We start from the raw sequence: 22,656 nt of genomic DNA on the forward strand, positions 1-22,656 counted from the left end.
TAAGAAGCAGATGTCGGACTATATTGAATGTTTTAATCCTTGAAAGCCATGTTGAACAGAAATGTGGGAGTGTCGTCTTAATTTGTCCATACCCTTATATAATGTATTTTTGGGAAAAAATTCCCCCTTTCTCACTTCTGAGTGAAAGGCAAGGTGTAAAGAAATGCTACAGTTTTAAAATTCCTCCTGTAGGTACAAGTTAGAAACTTTGTACAGCTTTATTATCTATTTACATGTTTTGGGATCTGGTACTATTACTTTGAATGAAGCTACAGTTAAAAGGTGAGAAATGAAGCTACAATGAAAAGGTGAGACCCAGATCCCTCTTCATCTGGCTGCAGCTAGTTGTGGTCTTCGTCTGCAGGGGGTTAGGATCTAGGAGCTTTTAGCTCTTCCACTCTAACATTATCTGACTACACTCCCTAGGTAGAAGAGCGACACTGTGATACACTTAAGGAAGCAGAATATACTTACCAGTATTTCTCAAACTGAGAAATGCATAAGTCCATTAACATTTTTTAACATAACTTCAGGGGTAAGTTTATTATAGTATTCCTAAAATGTGTACAAACATAAAACTATGCCCACAGCTTCTATAGAACTATAATATGTACTCTGAACTGATGACTGTTTTGGGGAGTCTAAGTCACTGCTTATGACATGGGTAGCGTTGGGGCTGTTGCAATGATAAGATGTGGGTAGGGATGCTTGATTGTTGGCAAGTGATCCCAGTCTTTGCTGCCTTCACTTAAGCAAGACTGCTGCAGAGCCACTGTGCCTGCAGAGTACTGTGATGTCCCATGGCCTTTGCTAGAACTGAATACAATTATGAAGCCTGTTCTTTGTTTATTAGCTTATGACACTTAAGGGATTACTACTTGGGAGTCAATGCAATGAATTCTGAAGCAATATCTGGTTAGAAGGTGCTAATGCTGTTTTGTTTTTTAAGATTATGGCTGAAATCAAAACATTTAGGCATTCACAGCACTCACAGACTGACATAAACACTGTCCTGATAGGTAAGAGTATGAGACCCACTCGGGGCCCCAGCTGCGCCAGCTGCGCTTCGGGGTCAAGGAGCTGGCCACTGGAATCTCTGAATGTCCATTTCCTTATCTCTAAGGCAGTAGGTAATGGTACCTCCCTCCCAGGGCTGTTGTGAGAACACACAGGAAGCAAGTAAATCTTTTAGCTCAATGCCATCCATGAAGTCAGCAGGTGTTCAACTGAAACTTTTCCCTGCTTTGAGTGCCGAAGAAGTCACAAATAAAAGAGGAAAGATGGGGAGGGTTTGAACAATATAGTCTTTAAGTGGGTTTTTGGATAGCTTTAGAAGAGTGGATCAGTAAGGGGGAAAGTAGAACAAGAATTATCAGTGGAAGAGTCTGACCACTGCCTCTTGCTCACTTTATTTGTCCATTAAAATTTTTGCACACATTAACATGCTGTGCTTTTTGCTAAGATCTAGCACTGGGCAGAAAATACTCTGTTCGCTCAGGTTTGCCCCACATATCTTATTGGAGCATCTAGCGATCTCATACGAATAGGAGAAACAAATCTCTCCAGGCAAACTTTGTCTGTTTATTCAGATGGTTGTAAATAAAATTACCCAGTGCTTATTCCCAAGAAGAACTTAAAAATGATAACCCCAAAGGAAGGACAGAAATACCTCTTCTGGAGAAGATTCTATCTAGCACCCATGAAATAGGTTTGATAAGCCCTTGAGGGTTGTTTTTTTTTTTTTAAAGATTTTATTTATTTATTTGACACAGAGAGAGAGACAGCGAGAGAGGGAATATAAGCAGAGAGAGTGGGAGAGGAAGAAGTAGGATCCCTGCTGAGCAGAGAGCCCCATGCGGGCTCCATCTCAGGACCCTGGGATCATGACCTGAGCTGAAGGCAGATGCTTAGCCGACTGAGCCACTCAGATGCTCCATCCCTTGAGTTTTTGAGGTAAAACCAAAAACACTTCCTGTGAGCCAAGCATGAGGATATCGTGCCAGTTCTATTATGGAATATCCATGGGTGGCCCTGAAACCAGGCGAAGTGTGACTTGTAAGTTAATGATTACCCTAGCAGTTGATTAAACTACTTGCTTTCACTAGACTGCAAGCAGTTCACCTGCAGAGGAGTCTCCAAAAAGCAACATGTTCCCTTTGCTCTTTGGGGCTGGACTGGTGGTTCTGAACCTAGTGACTTCTGCTAAGAGCCAGAAGACAGAACCCCTTAGTGGCTCTGGGGACCAGCTGCTCTTCCATGGAGCAGATCGATCTGACTTTGCCATCATGATCCCTCCAGCAGGCACAGAATGCTTCTGGCAATTTGCCCGCCAGACTGGATACTTCTATTTCAGTTATGAGGTGAGTACATGGGCTCCTATCGCCATACTGGGGACTTGTTTTTTTTTGTTGTTGTTTGTTTGTTTGTTTCTTTTTGCAAAGTGGGACAGGTTTTATTCAAATACAGGATTCTGGTTGTCTTTATTATGCTGTGATTCCCTACCTGTTAATGAAATGGATCTGCACTTGGATGGAAACTCTTGATGGATGACTAATCACTAAAACATATGGCTTGACTTCTCAAACTGGGGGCAGTGGAGGTGTGCTCAAAGTCATGGGACAAACATACCTGGAGAGGTAATCATATATATATTAACTCAGATTTGGAGATGAGAGAGAATCCATTTTTATAAAATAATAAAACAATATGGATATGGTACAAAGTTGAATGAAAACTTACATGAACTTTGGAAACAGACTCTGATTATTTCAAAGAAAGATGCTTCAGTTTATGGGACCGGGAGAGCAACATTTACTCTGCTGCTTTAAGGAGTAATTCTGGCAGACCACAGAATCACCGGCTCAGGGTCCCTCTATTTGGCCAGACAGTCCTCTATTTCTTTGGGAAGGTGAATGTTTTCAAGTTGCCTGTTGATAGGCTAAGTACATTTATCCATCCTGTGGTCTTATACCACAGTGCCCAAGAATGGTGAACTCAATAGTAAAGTCAAAGGCTGTTAATTTCTTTTGTTCTTTATCTTAGAAACCTGTTAACTTGGGGCACCTGGGTGGCTCAGTGGGTTAAAGCCTCTGCCTTCGGTTTAGGTCATGATCCTGGGGTCCTGGGATCGAGCCCCACATTGGTTTCTCTGCTCGGCAGGGAGCTTGCCTCCTCCTCCCTATGTGCCTGCCTCTCTACCTACTTGTGATCTCTGTCAAATAAATTAATAAAATATTTTTTTAAATAATTAAAAAAAGAAACCTGTTAACTTTCTAAATTTCGTTTACATAGTAAGACTATATTGATCTTATTCCATTGCACTGTAACTCAAAGCTTATTTTAAGTTAGTTTATCAGAGCCTTTTCTTATCTCTCAATTTATAACAGGACAGTAGCTACTAGTAAGCACACTGTAGCATGGGCTTATCAAGATCCAGCTTGAGAAGTGGCTATTGAATGTCCTATTTATTTGCTGTCAAGCAGCAAGTAAGCCCAAGTCTGAGACACCACCAGGAAGTCAAAACCAAGAAAGTTCAATCAAGAACTCTACAAAAACATACGTATCAATCAATACACACCAGATGGACATTCTGAGACAGGTCTTCCTAAGTTACTGGCATTTTGGGTAATTCTTTGTCTTACAATACTGTTTCTAACGTGGTAGGATGTTCAATATTGCTGTCTCTTTCTACTCAACCCCCAACACCACTGTTGTCTTAATCCAAACTCCCAGCGAGGACTGGGCAGTACCATCCCTGATTGAGAACCACTGTGCAGATGATCAGGAATGTCAATCGTGGCACTTAGCTAGCTTTTTGTGGTGTAGCAGGGGCTTTTCTCCCTCTTTAATGTCTTGGCAGGTGCAGCGGACACTGGGAATGTCACATGACCGACATGTTGCTGCCACTGCACACACCCCACAGGGTTTCCTCATAGACTCGTCTCAGAGTGTTCGAGGCCAGATAAACTTCTCTACCAAAGAAACAGGTCTGTTTTCATCACCACTTACTGTAATAATCATAAGTTTCTTTGAAACTGGGTCAATAAGGAGGAAGTACTGAAATTACTGAAGTACATGAGATATAAAAGCTCTGGCTTTTTCACAGAGGGATGATCAAACAGGAGGGGGACTAAACAGCTTCAAACACCAAAAACTAGCCTTCAGCATCAACATCAAAACTTTACAGCAGATTGCCAGCAGCAGAGGCAGTCTGTCCACTGGCAGATTCAGGACAGGGTCTCCAGGTGACTATTTTAACTCCAGGGTCCAGAAGCTCAATTTTATCTCATTGTCTCCATCTGAACAGGTTATGAGAAAGTGACCAAAATAGACCCATTTATAATACAGAATTCCAATTAACAAATTTATTTGAGGACAGCACTTCTTTCTAGTTTTCAGAGTACTTGAGGCAGTTACTAAACCGAAGACTCAGAACGAAAGGTAACGCATCACAGTGAAAATACCCACATTCCACAACAAAGCACTTCTCCAGTCACCAGAAAATTTCTACAGCCAGATCGAGTCTGTCCCCACCTTGGATAACATGGGTCAGTTTTTGGGGTTTTGGTTTTGGTTTTTTCTCTCGAGAGAGAGTGAGCAGGAGCACAAGCATGCACGTGGGCAAGCACACAAGCAGGGGAGAAGAGAGAGAGAAACAAACAAAGGGACAAAGAGAAAGGAACAAAGGGAGAGAGAGAAACAAACTCCCCACTGAGCAGGGAGCCAGACGTGAGGCCCAATGCCAGCACCCCAAGCTGAAGACAGATACTTAACCAACTGAACCACCCAAGCGCCCCCAGCATGGGGTCAGTTTTAACTGCCCTCTCTACCAGCCGGGTGTATGAAGAAAGACAATATTTCTCAACAGGGACATAAAACAATCCTTCATTGTGTAGCACAGGATATTCAGCACTCTAGGTTAGTTAGCACCTTCGACCCCTACCTGCCAATATTGCCATCCAATCATTTTGACAATCAAATATGCTGCCACACCTTTCTAATCCCACTCCTCCCCACTTCCACATACATACAAAGGATGGCAACCCCCGTTCAGAATCAGCACCAGTATATACCCTAAACCATCGGCTCCTGTACAAACCACCTTGCAGGAAGTTACTCCATTCAGCAGGATAGCTTCTTTCATTCAAACACATCAATTTTTTCTCTAGTCTCAAGTTCAAGATGGTATCCCCCAGCTCTAATGGTGTATAAGAAGCAGGAAAACAACCATGCTCTTAATTTCAGTTCACTTTGTCAAGCAGAAGAGCTTCAATAAGAGATGTGAGAAATATATGTTGAAAAAGACAGAGAAAACGTTGTTTTCAATCTAATATAGAACTAACTTACTTATAAATTTACTAATTTATAGAACTAAGTCACTAATATTTGGCAAAACACTATATTGTAACTTGTACTTAGTAAAATAAGTTTCATGGAAGATCATGTAAGGTTTCCACATAAAAAAATGGATCTTTCTACTTCCTAAGTAAAAGGAAGGAAACTACAGTAGTACCTTTAACACTGGTAAACACATATCTTCGGGGAAACCTAGAGGGTGGTAGATCAACAAAGGGTGGAGACCAAGTTTTAGTAATGATTTAGGGATTCCTACAGGTTTTTATCAGCTTTGTCTAAAAAATCAGCAAAATCACTTTGGTTCGGTGCAAGTGTACCTCAATTTTGGAGTCTTCTATGAGGGGCCTGAGATGGACCACAAACAGAAGAATGAAAGAAAACAACTGAATGATACTCTGGATGCCATTGAGGTAACCATTTTGTGGGAGTAACAATATGGAAACATCCTTGGAAATAATATCACCTGAGTGAGTGCTCACCTGGAGAGAAACCAAACAGGCACAGGGATCTGAATCCTTTAATTTTTAGGACTTGGAGCTCTTGAAATTCCTCACTTGTTTTATACAAGGAGTTGGCAAACTCTGGCACACAAACTAAATCTGGTCCATTTCCCGTTGGAATGGCCCATTCAGGGGCGCCTGGGTGGCTCAGTTTACAACCTCTGCCTTTAGCTCAAGTCATGACCTCAGGGACCTGGGATCAAGCCCCGCATCAGGCTCTCTGCTCAGCAGGGAGCCTGCTTGCCTGCCTCTCTGCCTACTTGTGGTCTCTATCAAATAAATAAATAAATAAAATCTTAAAAAAAACAAACAAAAAAAGAGGAATGGCCCATTCACCATTTTAAAGTGTACAATTCTGAGGTTTTTAGTATATTCCCAAGGTCCTGCCACTATCACATCTAATTCCAAAACAGTTTCATCACCGAAAAAGAACTACACACCCCTTACTCACTCCCTTCCCCAGGACCCCTCCTAGTCCTGGGCAAGCATTCATTAATCAACTTTCTGTTTCTATAAATTTGCCTATCCTGTACATTGTATATATGTATCATACATATAGTGTATGAGTAGAATCATACAATGGGGCCTTTGTGAAGTGTGTTCTCAAAATTAATCCATATTGTAGCATATATTAGAACTTCATTCCCTTTGATGGATGACTAATACTCTCTTGTATGACTGTACCACATTTTGCTTATCCACTCATCAGCTGATAGACATTTAGGTTGTCCACTTTTTGGCTATTATGAATAATGCAGCCATAAACATTTGCATGAAGTTTTTGTGTGAACATGTTTTCATTTCTGTATACCAAGAAGTGGTATAATCTGCTGGGTCACATGGTCATCTGTTTAACTTTATGAGGAACTCCTGTTTTCCAGTGGCCAAGGCAAGTTACACTCCCACCAGCATATGTGGTTTTAATTTCTCCACATCCTCGCCAACATGCCACTCTCTCTTTTTTTTTTTTTTTTAAAGAATTTATTTATTTATTTGACAGAGAGAGATCACAAGTAGGCAGAGAGGCAGGCAGAGAGAGAGGAGGATGCCACTCTCTCTTTTATTAATAGTCATCCCAGTGGGTGTGGAGTTGTATCTTGTTGTTTTGAGTTCTGTCTCCCTAATGGCTAAGACCTCTGAGCATCTTTTCATGGGCCATTTGTCTATCTTCTTTGGAGAACTGTCTATTCAAATCCTTTACCTATTTTAAAATTGGGTGGTCTTTTTATTGATGAGGTATAAGTTTTTTTTAATATTCTGGATATAAATCCCTTATCAGATAAGTGATTTGCCAACATTTTCTCCATTCTGTGGGATGTCTTTTCACTTTCTTGATAGTATTTTTCAGTGCACAAAAGCCCACTGCCTGTTTCCGCAAATGACACTTCACTGAAACACAGTTATGCTCATTTGACAATTACACACAGCTGCTTCTGTGCTAACAACGGCAGAGTTTGGTAGTTGCAACAGACTGTACTGCCTACAAAACCAAAAATATTTACTATCTGGTCCTTTAATAAGAAGTCTGTATGCCCTAGTTTTCTACCATATTCGAAGAACAGAAGACATCACCAGAACAGCAATGACGTACAGAGTACATGCCTAAATCTAGAGATACTGTGAGACACCTGAAAGAGCTTTCTAGTTTCAGCATTGAAATTTCTCATTATAAAATTGTGTCTTTTAGGCAACCCTCCTGGGTCCCCTCCCTTTTCAGGAGCTTTGTTCTATCACTTTGCTACGGCTCAATAAATTTTGCTTTGCTGCTCACCACCAAAAAAAAAAAAACAAAACCCACTTTTTCATATACAGCAAAACCAGCTTTACTAACAACTACAATAACCAACTTACTACATATCATAAAATTATAAGTAAGCTACTCAACTTCCAGGTAACTTAGACTAGTGCTTGTGAGCACCCAGGTGAGACTAGACAGGAGGTAGGGAGGACTCTCTCTTTACTTCATTTTCTGTCCTACAGGAGAGTACACGGAAGGTGCAGAACAATATCTTCCACATGTGGCGATACTACAACTTTGCCCGTATGAGGAAAATGGCTGACTTTTTCCTTCTCCAATCAAACTATAACTATGTGAACTGGTGGTCAACAGCTCAGAGCCTTGTTATTATTCTTTCTGGAATCCTGCAGCTGTATTTCTTGAAGCGTCTCTTCAATGTCCCAAAGACTACAGACACGAAAAAGCCAAGATGCTAAGCCAAAATGACTACAGCAGCCTAGGCTCTCTTCTTCTGGGGCAGAAGCTCTGTCAAAGTTTTGGTCAAATAAGCTTTGTAGATTACTGGAAAAAATCAATTTATCTTGTTCGAACATCTTAGTCTATTGCTTTCCTTTCCTCTCTAGTTGCCTCAAAATGGCAATAAAATAATAAATGTGCAAGTTTTGATATTAGCTATTACTAAAGTGTGTACCAAATGCTACCATAAAAATACTGTTCAACATACAGCGGTCCCTCAACCTTTACTAAGTCTATCTAGAGGGTTTACACATAACCTTGGGAAGGAGAAGAACTGAAAAAAAAAAATGGGACAAAACATAATCTGTTTTACATGTTGCATACAAAAACAGGAATTGGTAGACTGCTTTTTTGTAGTTGAAAATTTTATTTTTAGATGTCACCTTTGGAATTTAAAATAAGCAGGAAAAAAGTGTATTTAAAGAAATGCTTTATAATACAGGTAGTTTTAAAAAAACTTAGTGGAATTTTTTCATTAAAAAACATTTTAATAATTCCAAAAATAATTTTAGCAGGCATGGACAAAGGGGGAGGAGCTGAATTATTTCAGTGTCTATGATTAGTGCTTTCTGTCTAGTCCAGTCAGGTAAGTAAAGGTTTGTAAGGGAAATCACGTTTTAAGAAATCAAGATCATGAAAATAATATTAGCCTGGGATCATACCATCTAAGAAAAAGGAGAACAAGAACCAAGATATAAAACCAAAACTATACTGTAACTACAGGAGATCCTATCCTTAGTAATAGAAATACCCGGTATATACGACATAAAAATAATTCTTACCATTTGTTTAACACCTAACATTTGCCAGGCACTGTGCTAAGTGCTTTACAAATGTGATTTCTAATTCTAAAAACCATTCTTAGGTAGATGGTTAAAGCTGTTTTTCGAAGCAGAAGAAGAAAATAAGCTTATCAAAGTTTAATGACACCTCTAAAGCCATACAGCTGGCAGGTGTCAGAACCAGGGTTTAAATCCAAGGTTTTCTCCCACACCACACATAACCTACTATATAGAAAATTGGCAGAACAAATTGCTGTTATTTTATCCAAATTTCATTTGTAAAATCCCATATGTGACCTACCATTCTAATATGGTAATATCTGACTTCCATGGTATTAATAAATAATAAAGAAAATCAATTGTGTTCTTATCATGAGTTTGGGAAAACTGTTATCACAGATAACAATAAGCTAGCTATTCTTGTCCTCAGTTCTAATGACTTAGAACCTGTTACGCAAGACAAGAAGCCCCTTGATTCAAATATAAAACACAGTATTCTATTTAGTCACAAACGCAAAGATCTGAAACACTGTTTTTGAGCCATTTCCACGTAAGAATCCAGCCTGCATTCGTCCATAATAGAGAGAATATTAAACTAAGAAGTCCCTGAAGAAGTCACAGTGTTGACAAAATTCAACATGATGATGGAGCCTACAAAGACACAGGAAAGAAAGCTAGGCCCTTCCACACAGCCATAAGTCCTTGCGATGATTTCGTTTTAAGTCAAAGTCTCTTCATGCCGCACATATTCCCCAATGTCTGCTTGATGAAATACCACAATCGCCATGGGGTCTACTTTCCTGCAGTCTTGTGTAGACTTTGCTGCCACCCCAAAACCCTGGGATTCAAAAGAAGAGACACTGATTCACTCAAGTCATTCAGTTGGCACGCATTGAGGGGTAGAAATAATGAAGATGAAAAAATACAGTTCTTATCTTTGAGAAATTTGAAAGGTGCTGAAAATTTAGTCTCTAAAGCGCACTGATTGAAAATACATCCTTCTTGATTAAAAAGATACTTGATTTTTATAACAGCTACCATCTCTACTCACCAAAGGGACGTCTGCCATGGAGTACACCACCACTCCCTGGTACTGAGAAGTATTTTCAGTGATTCGACCCAGTCCAGATTTCAACACATGGTTCCCATACAGGAAGGACTGCTCTGCTCCAGGCTTTATCCACACTTTATACTATTAAAAAAAAAAAAAACAAAAAAAACCAGAATTAAATCCAAGAGGCATTAAAATGCTACTTGCTGTATCTCTGCACATAAGCCAGCTGCTGGATATGTGATTAACTTCTTGAAAGCATTTTAAGGAAAAGAGAAAAATGGATGGTTATCTCAAATTATTCACGCCCTAAAGAGAACTGCCAGAGAGTTCTTTCCTCAATTCTGTAATCTCTCACATGGATAGTTTAAAAGCTCCTTTTCTGGATCCCACTATGCTCTCACCGAAGCCACCAATTTGCTTTTCTTGAGTGGGGTCTGCATAGGCTTTTCTACTCTGCTGGACGTAACTACGACTATGCAACCATACAGCATCCTCATGCCAGAACCCCAACCATGCCCAAGCAGCAAGACCTGCACACATCCCCACGAGCTGGCACGGACTCCGTGACAGAGAAGCTACCCGATTATCTGCGTTCGGACGTGGCCCTCATCTTTGCCTTCCTTCCTCCCCAGTGGCCGACTGAATACCACCCTACAAACCTTGGCATAGGGTGCAAGGTAATCCAAAGCCGTGATGTGCAACCGGAACTTGTGAGTCTTAGTGAATTTTCCGAAGCAGGTCCCCAGCGACACTAGCTTGTCCCCAGAGATGTTGGCGGCCAACTTCAGGATCTTCTCACTGAAGGGGTTAAGGAAGAAGAAGGTGTCAGATGGGAGAAGCTGGCGGGACCCAGTTATCCACCCGGGGCTCCTGTCGTCCACCCGGCACCGCCTCACCTCACATAGTACACACGGTCGTTGTGCAGCCTGAAACAGTAGGTGCCGTCGGGCCTGTCGACCAGCAGCTGAAGGTTCTCCCCGATGCTGAAAGCAAAAGGAGGGCTGGAGACAGCGCCCCAACAGCCTCCTCCCGGCCCCGCGTCCCCACTCTACCCGCCACACACACATTTCCCCTTCCCCTCCGTGCGCTCTTACTATTTCGCTATCTTCTCAAACATTACTCGGGTCTCTTCTTCAGTTAAAGGCCGCATTTTCCCGCTGGGTTACAACACCGAATCCGCGTGCCTCAGAGGCCGGAAGCGGAAGTCAGCCGCCGGCCGCTCCCTGGCAACCCCAAAGCCTGCCTCTCTAGCCGCCGTCAATTTGGTCCCTGCCCCAGTGCCCCGTAGCCTGGAGGACCATCGGGAAAGCAAGCGGGCCGGATACGAACCCCCCGCTGCTTCCGGTCCTGGATTCCGAGCCAGCGCCCTCGCAGGGCCGGAGGAGAAGTGACGCTGCTGCTGGAAGATGGCGGCGACGGCGACAGTCGCTTCGTCAACCACGGAGCCTGCCACAACGACGGCCACGGCCGCAGCTCTCGGGGAGGTGGAGGATGAAGGGCTCCTGGCATCGCTGTTCCGAGACCGTTTCCCCGAGGCCCAGTGGCGGGAGCGGCCCGACGTGGGCCGCTACCTCCGGGAGCTGAGCGGCTCCGGGCTGGAGCGGCTGAGGCGCGAGCCCGAGCGCTTAGCGGAAGAGCGAGCGCAGCTGCTGCAGCAGACGCGCGACTTGGCCTTTGCCAACTACAAGACCTTCATCCGAGGCGCCGAGTGCACCGAGCGCATCCACCGCCTCTTTGGCGACGTAGAGGCGTCGCTCGGCCGCCTGCTCGACCGCTTACCCAGCTTCCAGCAGAGCTGCAGGTGCGGCGGGCCTGGCACTAAGGGGGTTTTTAAGCAACTGTAATAGCTGACATTTATGACGAAAGAAATAGCTAACACATAGCAGTTACCATGGGTCAGGCGCTCCTCTGAGCATTTTAAAAATCCACTTAAGCTTCATAACAGCTTTCGAGGTAGGTACTGTTATTCCCATTTTATGTATGAGGAAATTGAGATGGCTTGGGGATTGTCTAGGGGCACTTGGAAGCTAGTAAGTAAACCCCAAGGCAGGATTGGAAAACAGCTGCACGTCCCTCCCTCCCAGGACTGTTGTGAGTACTAGAGAATCCATGCAAAGCACTTATTGGGTCTGACATAGCTAACATTCTACGGTCGCCAGCTATAAGCTACACGAGCCGACCGTCCAAAGGACAACGAAATCCTTTCATTTGGAAGCAGCAAAAATTATCCCAAAAGATCTCTCCTTTTTATGCCATATTCTGCCTCTTTAGGCCTCAGTCTATTATCCTTAATTCTACCTTTCAGCCTTTCTCAATAAAATTTAAGTTTTGAGTCTTTGGATATTTGACAATAGCTTCTATACCCTTCCGCCTGCCTTCCTATATAGGGGACTTCATAAAGCAGGTCTCTGTAGTTATGGAGAAGGGAAAACTGTGGAGTTAAAAGTGGAACTACACGCTAAGAAAAGATGAAGAGGCTGAGGGAACTTGAGGGTAAGGTTATAGCTTCTAAGCTGGTTAGGGATCACAAAAAGAATAGCTATTATTAACATTTACTGTGTGTCAGGTTCTGTGTTAAATGCTTTATACACATCATCTCATTTAATCCTCACATGCTTATGAGGTGGGTCCTACTACTATTTTACCAATAAGGAGAGAATTCAGAGAGCCTAAGTACCCTGCCACTGCTAGTTAAGTGGCAGATCTGGGCTCACAGATTTTTATCATTTATTAATTGTGTGATCTTGGACAAGCTGCTTAGCCTCTCTGGGATTAAAGTTGCCTCAAGGGTGATAGTACTTACCTCACAGGTTTGGTGTGAAGATTAAATCATAAACCATCCAGATCACTGTCCAGTTCATAATAAATTCTTGGTAATTGTAGCTAAGTTTTGGATGTAGAGTAGTGAGCAACCAATATTCTCCTGTCTGTTACTAGGAACTTTGTTAAAGAGGCTGAGGAGATCAGCTGCAACCGCCGGATGAACACCCTGACTCTAAACCGGCACACAGAAATCCTGGAAATCCTGGAGATTCCTCAGCTAATGGACACCTGTGTCCGGAACAGCTATTATGAAGAGGCCTTGGAGCTTGCAGCCTATGTACGCCGATTGGAAAGGAAATATTCCTCCATCCCTGTCATCCAGGTAGCCACACTGCCCCAAAAGGACACAAACCGATGTTTTTATAATCAGTAATTCTGTGGTTATCACTGAACCTTTAGGCAGAAACTTTAGGGAAATTTTGCATGTTTTATTTTGGTTTCTGGCGGCCAGGCCGGCTTGAACATGAAACATTCATTCATTCATTCAACTGATAAATATTAATCATGTGCCAGGCACTGATCTAGGTCTTGGGGAGACAATGACACAAAGCACAGAAGGTCCTAGATTTCATGAAGGTAAGCGGATAGTTGGTAAATAATTAAACAATATGATCCTTTCAGATAATGGTAACTGTCTGAAGGAAATAAACTAGGGAATGGGTAGGAGACTAGGATATGTACCCTAGGTAGAGTAGTGAGGAAAGGCTCTGCTGGAGAGATAATATTTAAACTGAGACCCAGATGATGAGAAGGAACCAGCCACACAAAGATGTGGGGAAAGAGCAAACCAGAAAGTGGAAAGACCAGGTATAGCAGACTGAGGAGGGAACAAGTTGAGAGTGTTTAAGAAATACAAGGGCACTTGGGTGGCTCAGTTGGTTAAACAACTGCCTTAAGCTCAGGTCATGAACCTGGAGTCACAGGATCGAGTCCCGTGTTGGCCTCCCTGCTCAGCGAGGAGTCTGTTTCTCCCTCTGACCCTCCCTCCTCTGGTGCACGCTCTCTCTCTCTCAAATAAATAAATAAAATCTTTAAAAAAAAAATACAAGGCAGAAAAAGAAAAAAGAAAAAGACAGCCAGTGTGACTGGACTGCAGTGAGCAGAGGGACAGGAATCAGAAAGCTGGTGAGGCATGACAATTAAACAGGGCTTGTAGGCCACAGTGAACACGGTATTTGTTGGTAAACCTGTACACATCAACTTTAGGAAATCTTCATATCAGGAAAGCAGTGGGAATGTTGGTCTCCAATATTCAGGGGTAGCGGAATGTGATGTGACTGACTCCCTATATTGTCAGGGCATCGTGAACGAAGTGCGCCAGTCCATGCAGCTGATGCTGAGCCAGCTGATCCAGCAACTAAGAACCAACATCCAGCTCCCCGCTTGCCTCCGTGTCATTAGCTTCCTCCGGTGCATGGATGTCTTCACTGAGGCTGAGTTGAGGGTGAAGTTTCTTCAGGCCCGAGATGCTTGGCTCCGTTCCATTCTGACTGCCATCCCTAATGACGATCCCTATTTCCACATCACAAAAACCATTGAGGCCTGCCGTGTCCATCTGTTCGATATCATCACCCAGTACCGTGCCATATTCTCTGATGAGGACCCATTGTTGCCCCCTGCCATGGGTGAGCACACTATAAACGAGAGTGCCATCTTCTATGGCTGGGTGCTACAGAGAGTCTCACAGTTCCTGCAGGTGCTGGAGACCGACCTTTACCGGGGGATTGGTGGTCGTCTAGATTCTCTGCTGGGTCAGTGCATGTACTTTGGGCTGTCCTTCAGCCGGGTAGGGGTTGATTTCCGGGGCCAGTTGGCTCCTGTTTTCCAGCGGGTGGCCATCAGCACTTTCCAGAAGGCAATTCAGGAAGCAGTGGAGAAGTTCGAGGATGAAATGAATTCCTACACCCTCATCTCAGCTCCAACCATCCTGGGCAGCAGTAACCTGCCTGCTGCTGTGCCAGTCACTCAGCCGGGGACCCTGCAGCCACCCATGGTACTCTTGGATTTCCCCCCACTTGCCTGCTTCCTCAACAATATTCTGGTTGCCTTCAATGATCTGCGCCTCTGCTGCCCTGTGGCCCTGGCACAGGAAGTGACTAGGGCCCTGGAGGACGCTCTTGTCAAGGTGAGCACATTCTGCTGGCTCCCTGCTGGGGCTTTCTTTGGTAACAGGTGGCCAGACTTTTGTAAAAAATAAATCAGTCTGTGTGATACGTGGTTGCAGACTTAGGCTTAGTGCGGTTTTAGAGACTTTTTCTGATTGAGAAGCTCTAGTTAGTCCCCCATGATGGGACCTAGAACAATACATGAAGTGGCTCACCTGTAAAAATGACTGAGTAATGTATTAGTTTTCTCCTGCTACATAACAAACTCCTACAAACGTAGCAGCCAAGATAACACAGTTCTCGTCTCCCAGTTTCTTTGGATTGGGAGTCCTAGGTCCTCTGCTCAGGATCTCACAGGCTACAGTCAAGGTGCTGGCCAGGCGGCAGTCTCATCTGAAGCCTGGGGTCTCCTTTCAAGCTCATTCATGTTGTTAGATCTCTGTTCTTTGCAGTTGTAGGTTTAAGGCCCTTAGGTCCTAGAAGCTACCTCCCTCCATAAAGTGTGGCTTTCTGTTTCAGGCCAACAGAGAGCAACTCTCCTGGGTGAGTCTCTTTATTTATAGGGAAATCCTCAACCTTTTTTTTAAAAGGCTTATCTAATTAAGTAGAGCCCAACCAGGATATCCCTTGACTAATTCAAAGTCAACTGATTAGGGGCTTTACTTACATCTGCAAATTTTTCACCTTTGCCATATTAAGTAGGGGTTAGAAACAAGCCACACATTCTGCCTGCAGTCAAGGGGAAGGGATTACACAAAGGTGTGAATATCAGGGGTGGGATTCTTAAGAACCATCTTAGAATTCTACACAATACAAGAAATACTACAACTAATGATATCCTGAACATCTTTTACATATTTAAACCTTTACATAATGGGATGTTTCTTATGACTTACAGCATCTTACAATTGCTGTCCGCCAGGTGGCAGTTATGACATGGTTATATAAAATCTTTCTGAGCTCAGCTCTCTTAACTCTTGGGCTTGCCCGCTTTCATATCTCCAGTGTACTTTTTGCTTTAGTAAACTTTCCCACTTGTGTTACTCAAAAAAAAAAAAAAAAAAAAAAGTCTGTTAAAGCCCTCCTGTAAGAGGAAGGAAGCATGAGCACTGAAACTTTGTAGTCAGTGAATTCAGGTAATAGTAATGGGCTAAGGTTTATGTAGAACTTACTCCATGCCAGGTCGTGTTCATTATACTTTATACCTACTGAGACCTGATGCTCACAACCCTAAGAGGTAGATCCTGTTGCAGGCCCTACTTTATAGATAAGGAAACTGAGGAACAGGGGGCACAAAGTGTTCAATCACCTCAAAGTCACAAAACCAGCAAGTGGCACAGCTAGGACTTGAACCAGGAACGTCAGCTAGGTTGCTCTTTTATTTTTATGTGGAACTTCTTTTTTAGCTCAGTGTTCTTTTATAATTTTTTAGCGGTCTAGCTTCCTAGAACCTCAGAAGCCTTACTCAATAAAAATATGTTCTAGTGTTGCCTCGTTTTCCTGGACCCAATATAGTTGTGGTCCATCTCCTGTAGGAATCAAGAACCTTGATGCTCTTCCACTGGAAGTGGAAAGTGTGCCAGTAATGAAACAAGTTGGGTTTGGGTCAAAAATACATCAACAAAGCGAAAGAACTGTGGAGAGACCACAATTCTGAATTTAAACAAGACAGTAATATAATGTACTGTTTGGAATGACTTTCTTTATGAAAACTTGAGGGCTGCATATTTGTGCTTAGTTTCAGGTACCACTGATGGTGATAGTCTAGTGACTGATGGTGCCTCTGTCTCCTAGGTAACCAAAACAATCCTGGCCTTCCATCGCGCAGAAGAGGCTGCTTTCAGCAGTGGGGAGCAAGAGCTCTTTGTCCAGTTCTGCACTGTCTTCCTAGAAGACCTTGTTCCTTATTTAAATCGCTGTCTCCAAGTCCTTTTTCCACCAGCTCAGATAGCACAGATCTTAGGTAAGAGAAAGGAGGGGAAAGATCTTGACAACTACTGTATTGATATAATTCATATACTAAATATTTCACCTATTTGTAAAATTAATTGTTTTTTAGTAAGTATACAGAGATATACAGCCGTTACCACTGTCCAGTTTTAGAACATTTCCATCACCCTAAAAAGAACGCTCCTGTCCAGTGTAGTCATTACCCAATCCCAGCCTTAGCCCCTGGCAACCACTAATCTGCCTTCTATTCCAACAGATTTGCCTTTTCTGGAAATTTCATATAAATGAAATAATACAGTATATGTGTATCTGGCTAAGTGGAAGAAGCTAGTTACAGGAGAACCACATATTGTATGACTCTATTAATATGAAATGTCCAGAAAAGGTATTTTGAAAAGATTTTTTTCCCAATCTGTCTTCACTTCGCTGTGTCCACTTCACTCTGTGCCAGGAGTGAAGGCTGGGGGAGACAGAGCTTCCCTTTGGGCAGTCGTCCAGTGGCCACACCAGCAGAGTGGCTCTTGGCAACCTTCCCCCCAGCTTTCTCCTTGGGCCTGGCACAAGGAAGCCAGTGCCTTCCGAGGTTCTCTTGGCTCTTAACTCCATCAACCCTCCACCGTGTTGTCCCAGATTACCTTCAAAGTCTCGATAGTATGGTTTTTTGTCCCAAATCACAAAAACGGCTTTCACTGTATGGCATTGTGGAAATTGTGTCTGTTACGTCCTATTTTTTTTTTCCTCTGCGACACATCAGTATTTAAATTTGTTAAACGTTTTTTCTATTTCACTTTCTCTACCTGTGGGTCAGGCATTCCACCCACTCAGCTCTCCAAGTACGGAAACCTTGGGCATGTGAACATCGGCCTCGTCCAGGAGCCTCTTGCCTTCCTCCTGCCGAAGAGAGAGCTGGTCCTCTGTCTGGATGACAAGGAGCTGGCGCCGGAGCTCGCAGCTCCAGCACCCGCCGCCGAGGAGTCAGACATGGAACCCGCCGCTGCAGCTCACCCTGAGGATGCGCAGGAGCAGGCGGACTCCGCTGAGGCGCCGCCGGCTGAGGTCCCTGGTGCGGACACCTAACGGGCGGGGCGGCCAGCGCTTCCTGCCGCGCCCGCGGAGAGGTGAGGCCGGCCTTGGAGAGCACGGGGCAGCCCCAGGGGGTAGGCTGCGAAGGCATTTGTGAGCGCATGCGAAAGGAGGAACCTCCATGCGTCACGCTTGCAAACGGTTGATTATACAGAAAAACACGGAATTCAGTAATAAAGCTGCTGACATCACGGAGGCGGGCTGCGCTCTAGGGGCCGCGCTCGCACTTCCGGAAGGCGCGGAACTCGGCTTCCCGGCGTCCCCCGCGACGGGACCGCTCGCCTACGGGGGCCGGGGAGGGCGGAGGCGACTGGGAGGATCTGTCCCGCGTACCGGGAACCGAATGGGAGCGCCGCTGCTGCTGGGGACGCTGCTGGCGCGGGCGCGTCCCTGCTTGGGACCAGCCCCATCGTGGGCAGGGGCGGCGGCGGGCGGCGGCGCCCGGGGCTGCAGTTCGGCGCCCACCCGGGACAGCCTCGAGGGCCCGGCGCGCCGGCGGTCCTACTGGCGCTACGTGCGGCGTCTGGTGCTGGGCGCGCCCCAGCCGCCCTACCCGCGCGTGTGTCAGGTCGGCGACCCGGCGCTGCGGGCCGTGGCTGGCCCGGTGGAGCCGGCGCAACTGGCGGGGCCCGAACTGCAGAGGCTGGTGCAGAGGCTGGTGCAGGTGATGCGGAGCCGGCGCTGCGTGGGCCTGAGCGCTCCGCAGCTCGGAGTGCCGCTGCAGGTGCTGGCTTTAGAGTTCCCGGAGGCGCTCTTCCGCGCCTGCCCGCCGCGCCTGCGCGAGGCCCGCCAGATGGAGCCCTTCCCCCTGCGCGTGTTTGTGAACCCCAGCCTGCGGGTGCTAGACAGCCGCCTGGTCACCTTCCCTGAGGGATGCGAGAGCGTCGCCGGCTTCCTGGCCTGCGTACCCCGCTTCCAGGCCGTGCAGATCTCAGGTGCGGCAGGGGCAGGGCGGTGGCTTTGGGGTGGTTGGGTAAACGCGTGCAGCTCTTCGCCTTTGCCCATGGAAGCGGTGATCTCTGGTCCTATGTAGTTTTCTCAAAGCTCCAGTTAAAAGGCAGATTTGTGAAGTGCTGGCTCAGCGAAGCCTGCCGGCAGAACCCTGCAGGGGACGTGATTCAAGACTGACTGATGGGGATGGGGGCTAGTGTTGACAGCAGAGACAGCTTGTCTGGGACTTGGCTTGGGCTGGGAACGTTGCCTAGTTCCGACAGAACCTCACTACAGGTCCTCTGCTGTGTGCCCTCTCCCTGGCTGTCTCACACACGTACCCTTTTTACCCAACTGGATCTGTCGTGGTGGAATGGGAGAAGTGGGACCCAGCTTTCCCTAGGCCGGGATGATGAGCCGTACATGTTTGTCATACCGCAGGATATCTTGCGGAATGTGATTTGTTGCTGGGGTTGGGAAGATTGTTCCTCTTAAGTAGGCCACTTGGTCCAGGTCAGAAAGTAAATGGTATCCCTTAATTTCATAGTGTACCAAGTTGAAAGACTCTTAGGAATTGAAATAAATCAGCAGTACTTCAGAAATGGGAGAAATGTTTAGAAATGAGGCACCTTACAAAGATCATTTCTCATCTCGGCCCCGTAGTAAGTCCGGCAACCTATTGTCAGCATTAGAGCCACACTGAATACTTGGTAATGCACATAGTTGAGGCATCTTTTCTGGGAAGAATAGGGGCTGCTGTCTACATCCCTTCTCATGTTGCCTTCTGTGAACAACCAGAGGCAGGGGAAAGGTGAGGAGATTAAAAATGATGCGGTTAAGTGTATCCTTAATCAGGCTGTAACTTACTTTGCAGGGCTGGACCCCAAAGGGGAGCAGGTCGTGTGGCAGGCGAGCGGATGGGCAGCCCGAATCATCCAGCACGAGATGGACCACTTGCAGGGCTGCCTGTTCATTGACAAAATGGACAGCAAGACATTTACAAACATCTACTGGATGGAGGTGAATGATTAATTTTTTTCTGCTGCATCTGAGGATTCTGGAAACCAAAACAGAGACATTTGGGATTTGAGCTGGGGTTGACTTGCCTGGTATCAACTTGATACTGGTTTGGTCTGACAGAAAACAATGAATTGCCAAACCAGGTTAGAGGAGTATATCAAAAATGTTTGCCCTGAAATCAGCCATGGACAAAATATTACCTTCAACTTGAGAAGAAAATGAACTCCCCCGAAAGAGTGAACATTTCCTGATGATTTTGTTGGTAATAATTGGGGAAAATAAATAACCACTCTTAGTAGACATTATTTCATAGACCTGTATAATGTACCCTGAGCCAAGATTTGATAATGACATAGTCCCTAATATCTGAAAGCTTTGTTTAAAAATGCCGGTTAAGACTGTGGTTGACCATCTTCACTGAGTTCTTATTTTTACAAAGGGCTTGTATGTGTCTTACCTGCAGAATCAGTCCTTTGCCTTGAACAGCAGTTTGCTTGTGTAGTAAAACAGAACAGAATGGTCACAGTTCATGAAGTGTTTAATGACAGTATTAACATAAATGAGTACCTACACATTTTACCAAGGTCACAAGTTTTGGGTGATGATTTCCCTGCTAAGATTTCTTGGGCAGCTGCTGTTTGGCTCGTTCTTGTGGTGGAGCTCATGGATCAGGGCTAGGGGAGGGATGATAGTTGAGGAAGCAATGAACCTCTTCCTGTCACAATTAGAAAAGAAACAAAGCAAAACTTGTGCTTCCTGGTCACAGTTATTTTTGGAAAAATAAATTAGCATCAACCTGACCAACAATTAGCCTTAAGATACTGTCAGAACTTTGCAAGATCTAAAGGAACTTGTTTCTCTAGATACTGGTCTTGCCTCATTTTTATGTTGAGTTTTGCAACACAGGTACTCTTAACCACAATCCTCAAAATCCTGTTACCCATGTAGTCAGTCCCGTAAGTTGTTTAGAAAAAACTTGTTTTAAACAGTAGTTAACTAAATGGATCCAGTATGGCTTTCTCCAAACAGACCACCCTATGGGGCCCTACAAGGTCAAGCCAAAGGTAACTGGCTCTCTCTGCATTAAACTTTGGAAGGGAATAGGAGCCAGCACTGCGCCAAGGTCATGTTAGATATTCAGCCACTGGGGAGGTGTGTATACTAAAAACATGGATCTTTAAGAAAATTAGAAGTCAGTGACCCTCCTTTCCTTTTTGGACAATGTTCCTAAGCTCCTGCAGGGTGGCTTCAGAATATTCTGATGCTTCCTTACCTCGCTCTGAGGTTAACGTCCTTACAGATGCCTTTGTAATGTAGATCGGTAACATCTGCCTGCAGCTTTCTGATCTGGGGGCCCAAGAGTATGTGGCTGCCTGAACGGATCTTGGAGAAAACCTGAAACTCTGTATTGCTGACAACAGGATGTGCACTACTGTAACCAAATCCAGTAGTTGGGATTTGTCCAACTAGCTACTACAGCCTAAAGCCACAAATCTGCATTTCTAGTAAAACGTCACCCACCTCAGGGAGATCTATCAGCCACGATAACCACACTCACAAATCATCTTGAGCCAAGGAACATTTCAGAAGTCAGCTACCTTAGAAGTCAACTACTAAAGTGAAAGCCAAGGTAGACAGAAGGTTTGGGACAGAATTCCCAAGTAGGGAGGAGTGAATTTCAGAGTTAGCTTTTAGGGGAGGAAATGCCTCTGTACCTGTGAGTGGTGTTTAACATGGATGGTGAGGGCACACCATCAGTTTGAAGTGACTTCAGCCTCACATGTGAATAGGACAGTCATCACCCTGCATCCTGTCACTGGTGATAGAGAGGCATGACATCTGTGACAGCCGTGACCAGAGCTGTGAAGATGAACCACAGCAGCCTGTTTCTGTTAACCCGTGACTTGTCAAGGTGTCTGAGCAATAGAAAGGAAGATTTTAAAAATAAAGCAAGCAAGGACCTGATTCAAGTAAAGGTGCCTAGAGGTAGAATAAGAAAACAAGTAGCTAAAAAGAAATCGTACGAGCAGGGCAATGTCCTGTGCTGGCTTCTAGTCCAGTGTTCACAAACAGTAACTGCTGGGGCTGAGGGCACATAACTAAAGTGAGAGCCCTGGGGACTCCTAAGTGACAAAGATGCCAGCCATAGTTGCTGCCAAGGGGTCACATGGTATTGAGGCAGGGCTGATGTACCCACACTGGAGAGGAGCACTTGGGCCTGAGCCTTCAAGGAGCCCAACAAAAAGTTGTCACAATTCAGCAGCCATTCCTAACCAAATCAAAGACCACCATGGTGCAAGGCTACTGTGATCTAAGAGTCAGTCACAACATCAGTTCTGGACAGTTTGGGTTCTGGTAAGACCTGGAGCAATGATCATGGTTTTCGGAGTAGGAAGGGAGCTAGAGGAGCCCGAGGGCAGTCAGGTGCAGAGCCTCCTCTCAGCATTTCTAGAGAGCCTAGCGGGGAGGCGGGGAGTTCTCCAGATCAAGAGTCACAAATTCAGATGGCCACAGGAGCTGGGCAGGCAAGCCGAAGGGACGAAGCAGTCCGTGTGGGGATGGGTGAGCTGGAGAGAGTGTTCTGCCTCTGAACAGGGCAGCCCCCCGCTCAGCTGTGGCTGTAGGTTGCCTAATCTCCCAGAAGCCAGAAATCTGAATTTTTACATCAACTCTTGATTTTTCAGTGTTGGCAGCAAGCCAAACCAAACATAGCTACAGGCCATGTCTGGCCCGCAGGCCTCCCAGTCCGCAGGAAGAACTGTCCAGGTGCCACAGGTGCAAGGCCCCGGCGGGCGGGGTG

General features: G+C 45.1%; 3 protein-coding genes across 5 annotated transcripts; 2 read left to right on the top strand and 1 right to left on the bottom strand.

The window, feature by feature from the left end:
• Positions 1-1,905: 1,905 nt before the first annotated feature.
• TMED6 (transmembrane p24 trafficking protein 6) lies at positions 1,906-8,069 on the top strand. Its single transcript, XM_044255830.1, has 4 exons — positions 1,906-2,360; positions 3,860-3,986; positions 5,614-5,765; positions 7,836-8,069. Exons 1-4 carry the CDS (start codon positions 2,148-2,150, stop codon positions 8,067-8,069), a joined length of 726 nt encoding a protein of 241 aa, XP_044111765.1. The 5' UTR covers positions 1,906-2,147.
• A 384-nt stretch (positions 8,070-8,453) lies between these two features.
• Positions 8,454-11,166, bottom strand: NIP7 (nucleolar pre-rRNA processing protein NIP7). The gene is made up of 5 exons (XM_044255831.1): positions 11,040-11,166; positions 10,842-10,928; positions 10,605-10,743; positions 9,943-10,083; positions 8,454-9,729 (listed from the first exon to the last, which is right to left on the bottom strand). Exons 1-5 carry the CDS (start codon positions 11,093-11,095, stop codon positions 9,610-9,612), a joined length of 543 nt encoding a protein of 180 aa, XP_044111766.1. The 5' UTR covers positions 11,096-11,166; the 3' UTR covers positions 8,454-9,609.
• Positions 11,167-11,334: 168 nt separating this feature from the next.
• COG8 (component of oligomeric golgi complex 8) lies at positions 11,335-20,381 on the top strand. 3 transcript variants are annotated; one of them, XM_044255836.1, is made up of 7 exons: positions 11,335-11,746; positions 12,883-13,090; positions 14,066-14,893; positions 16,668-16,836; positions 17,632-17,786; positions 17,865-17,886; positions 19,711-20,381. In XM_044255836.1, exons 1-7 carry the CDS (start codon positions 11,352-11,354, stop codon positions 19,866-19,868), a joined length of 1,935 nt encoding a protein of 644 aa, XP_044111771.1. In that variant the 5' UTR covers positions 11,335-11,351; the 3' UTR covers positions 19,869-20,381. The 3 variants fall into 3 exon arrangements, with proteins under 3 accessions (XP_044111771.1, XP_044111767.1, XP_044111770.1); XM_044255832.1 differs by having other exon boundaries at positions 17,632-17,941; positions 19,711-19,772; XM_044255835.1 differs by lacking the exons at positions 11,335-11,746; positions 12,883-13,090; positions 14,066-14,893; ... (1 more) ...; positions 17,632-17,786; positions 17,865-17,886 and adding an exon at positions 17,948-18,841.
• Positions 20,382-22,656: the final 2,275 nt, after the last annotated feature.

Source organism: Neovison vison, chromosome 7 (genome assembly GCF_020171115.1).
Source record: "Neovison vison isolate M4711 chromosome 7, ASM_NN_V1, whole genome shotgun sequence".
Classification (NCBI taxonomy): domain Eukaryota; kingdom Metazoa; phylum Chordata; class Mammalia; order Carnivora; family Mustelidae; genus Neogale; species Neogale vison.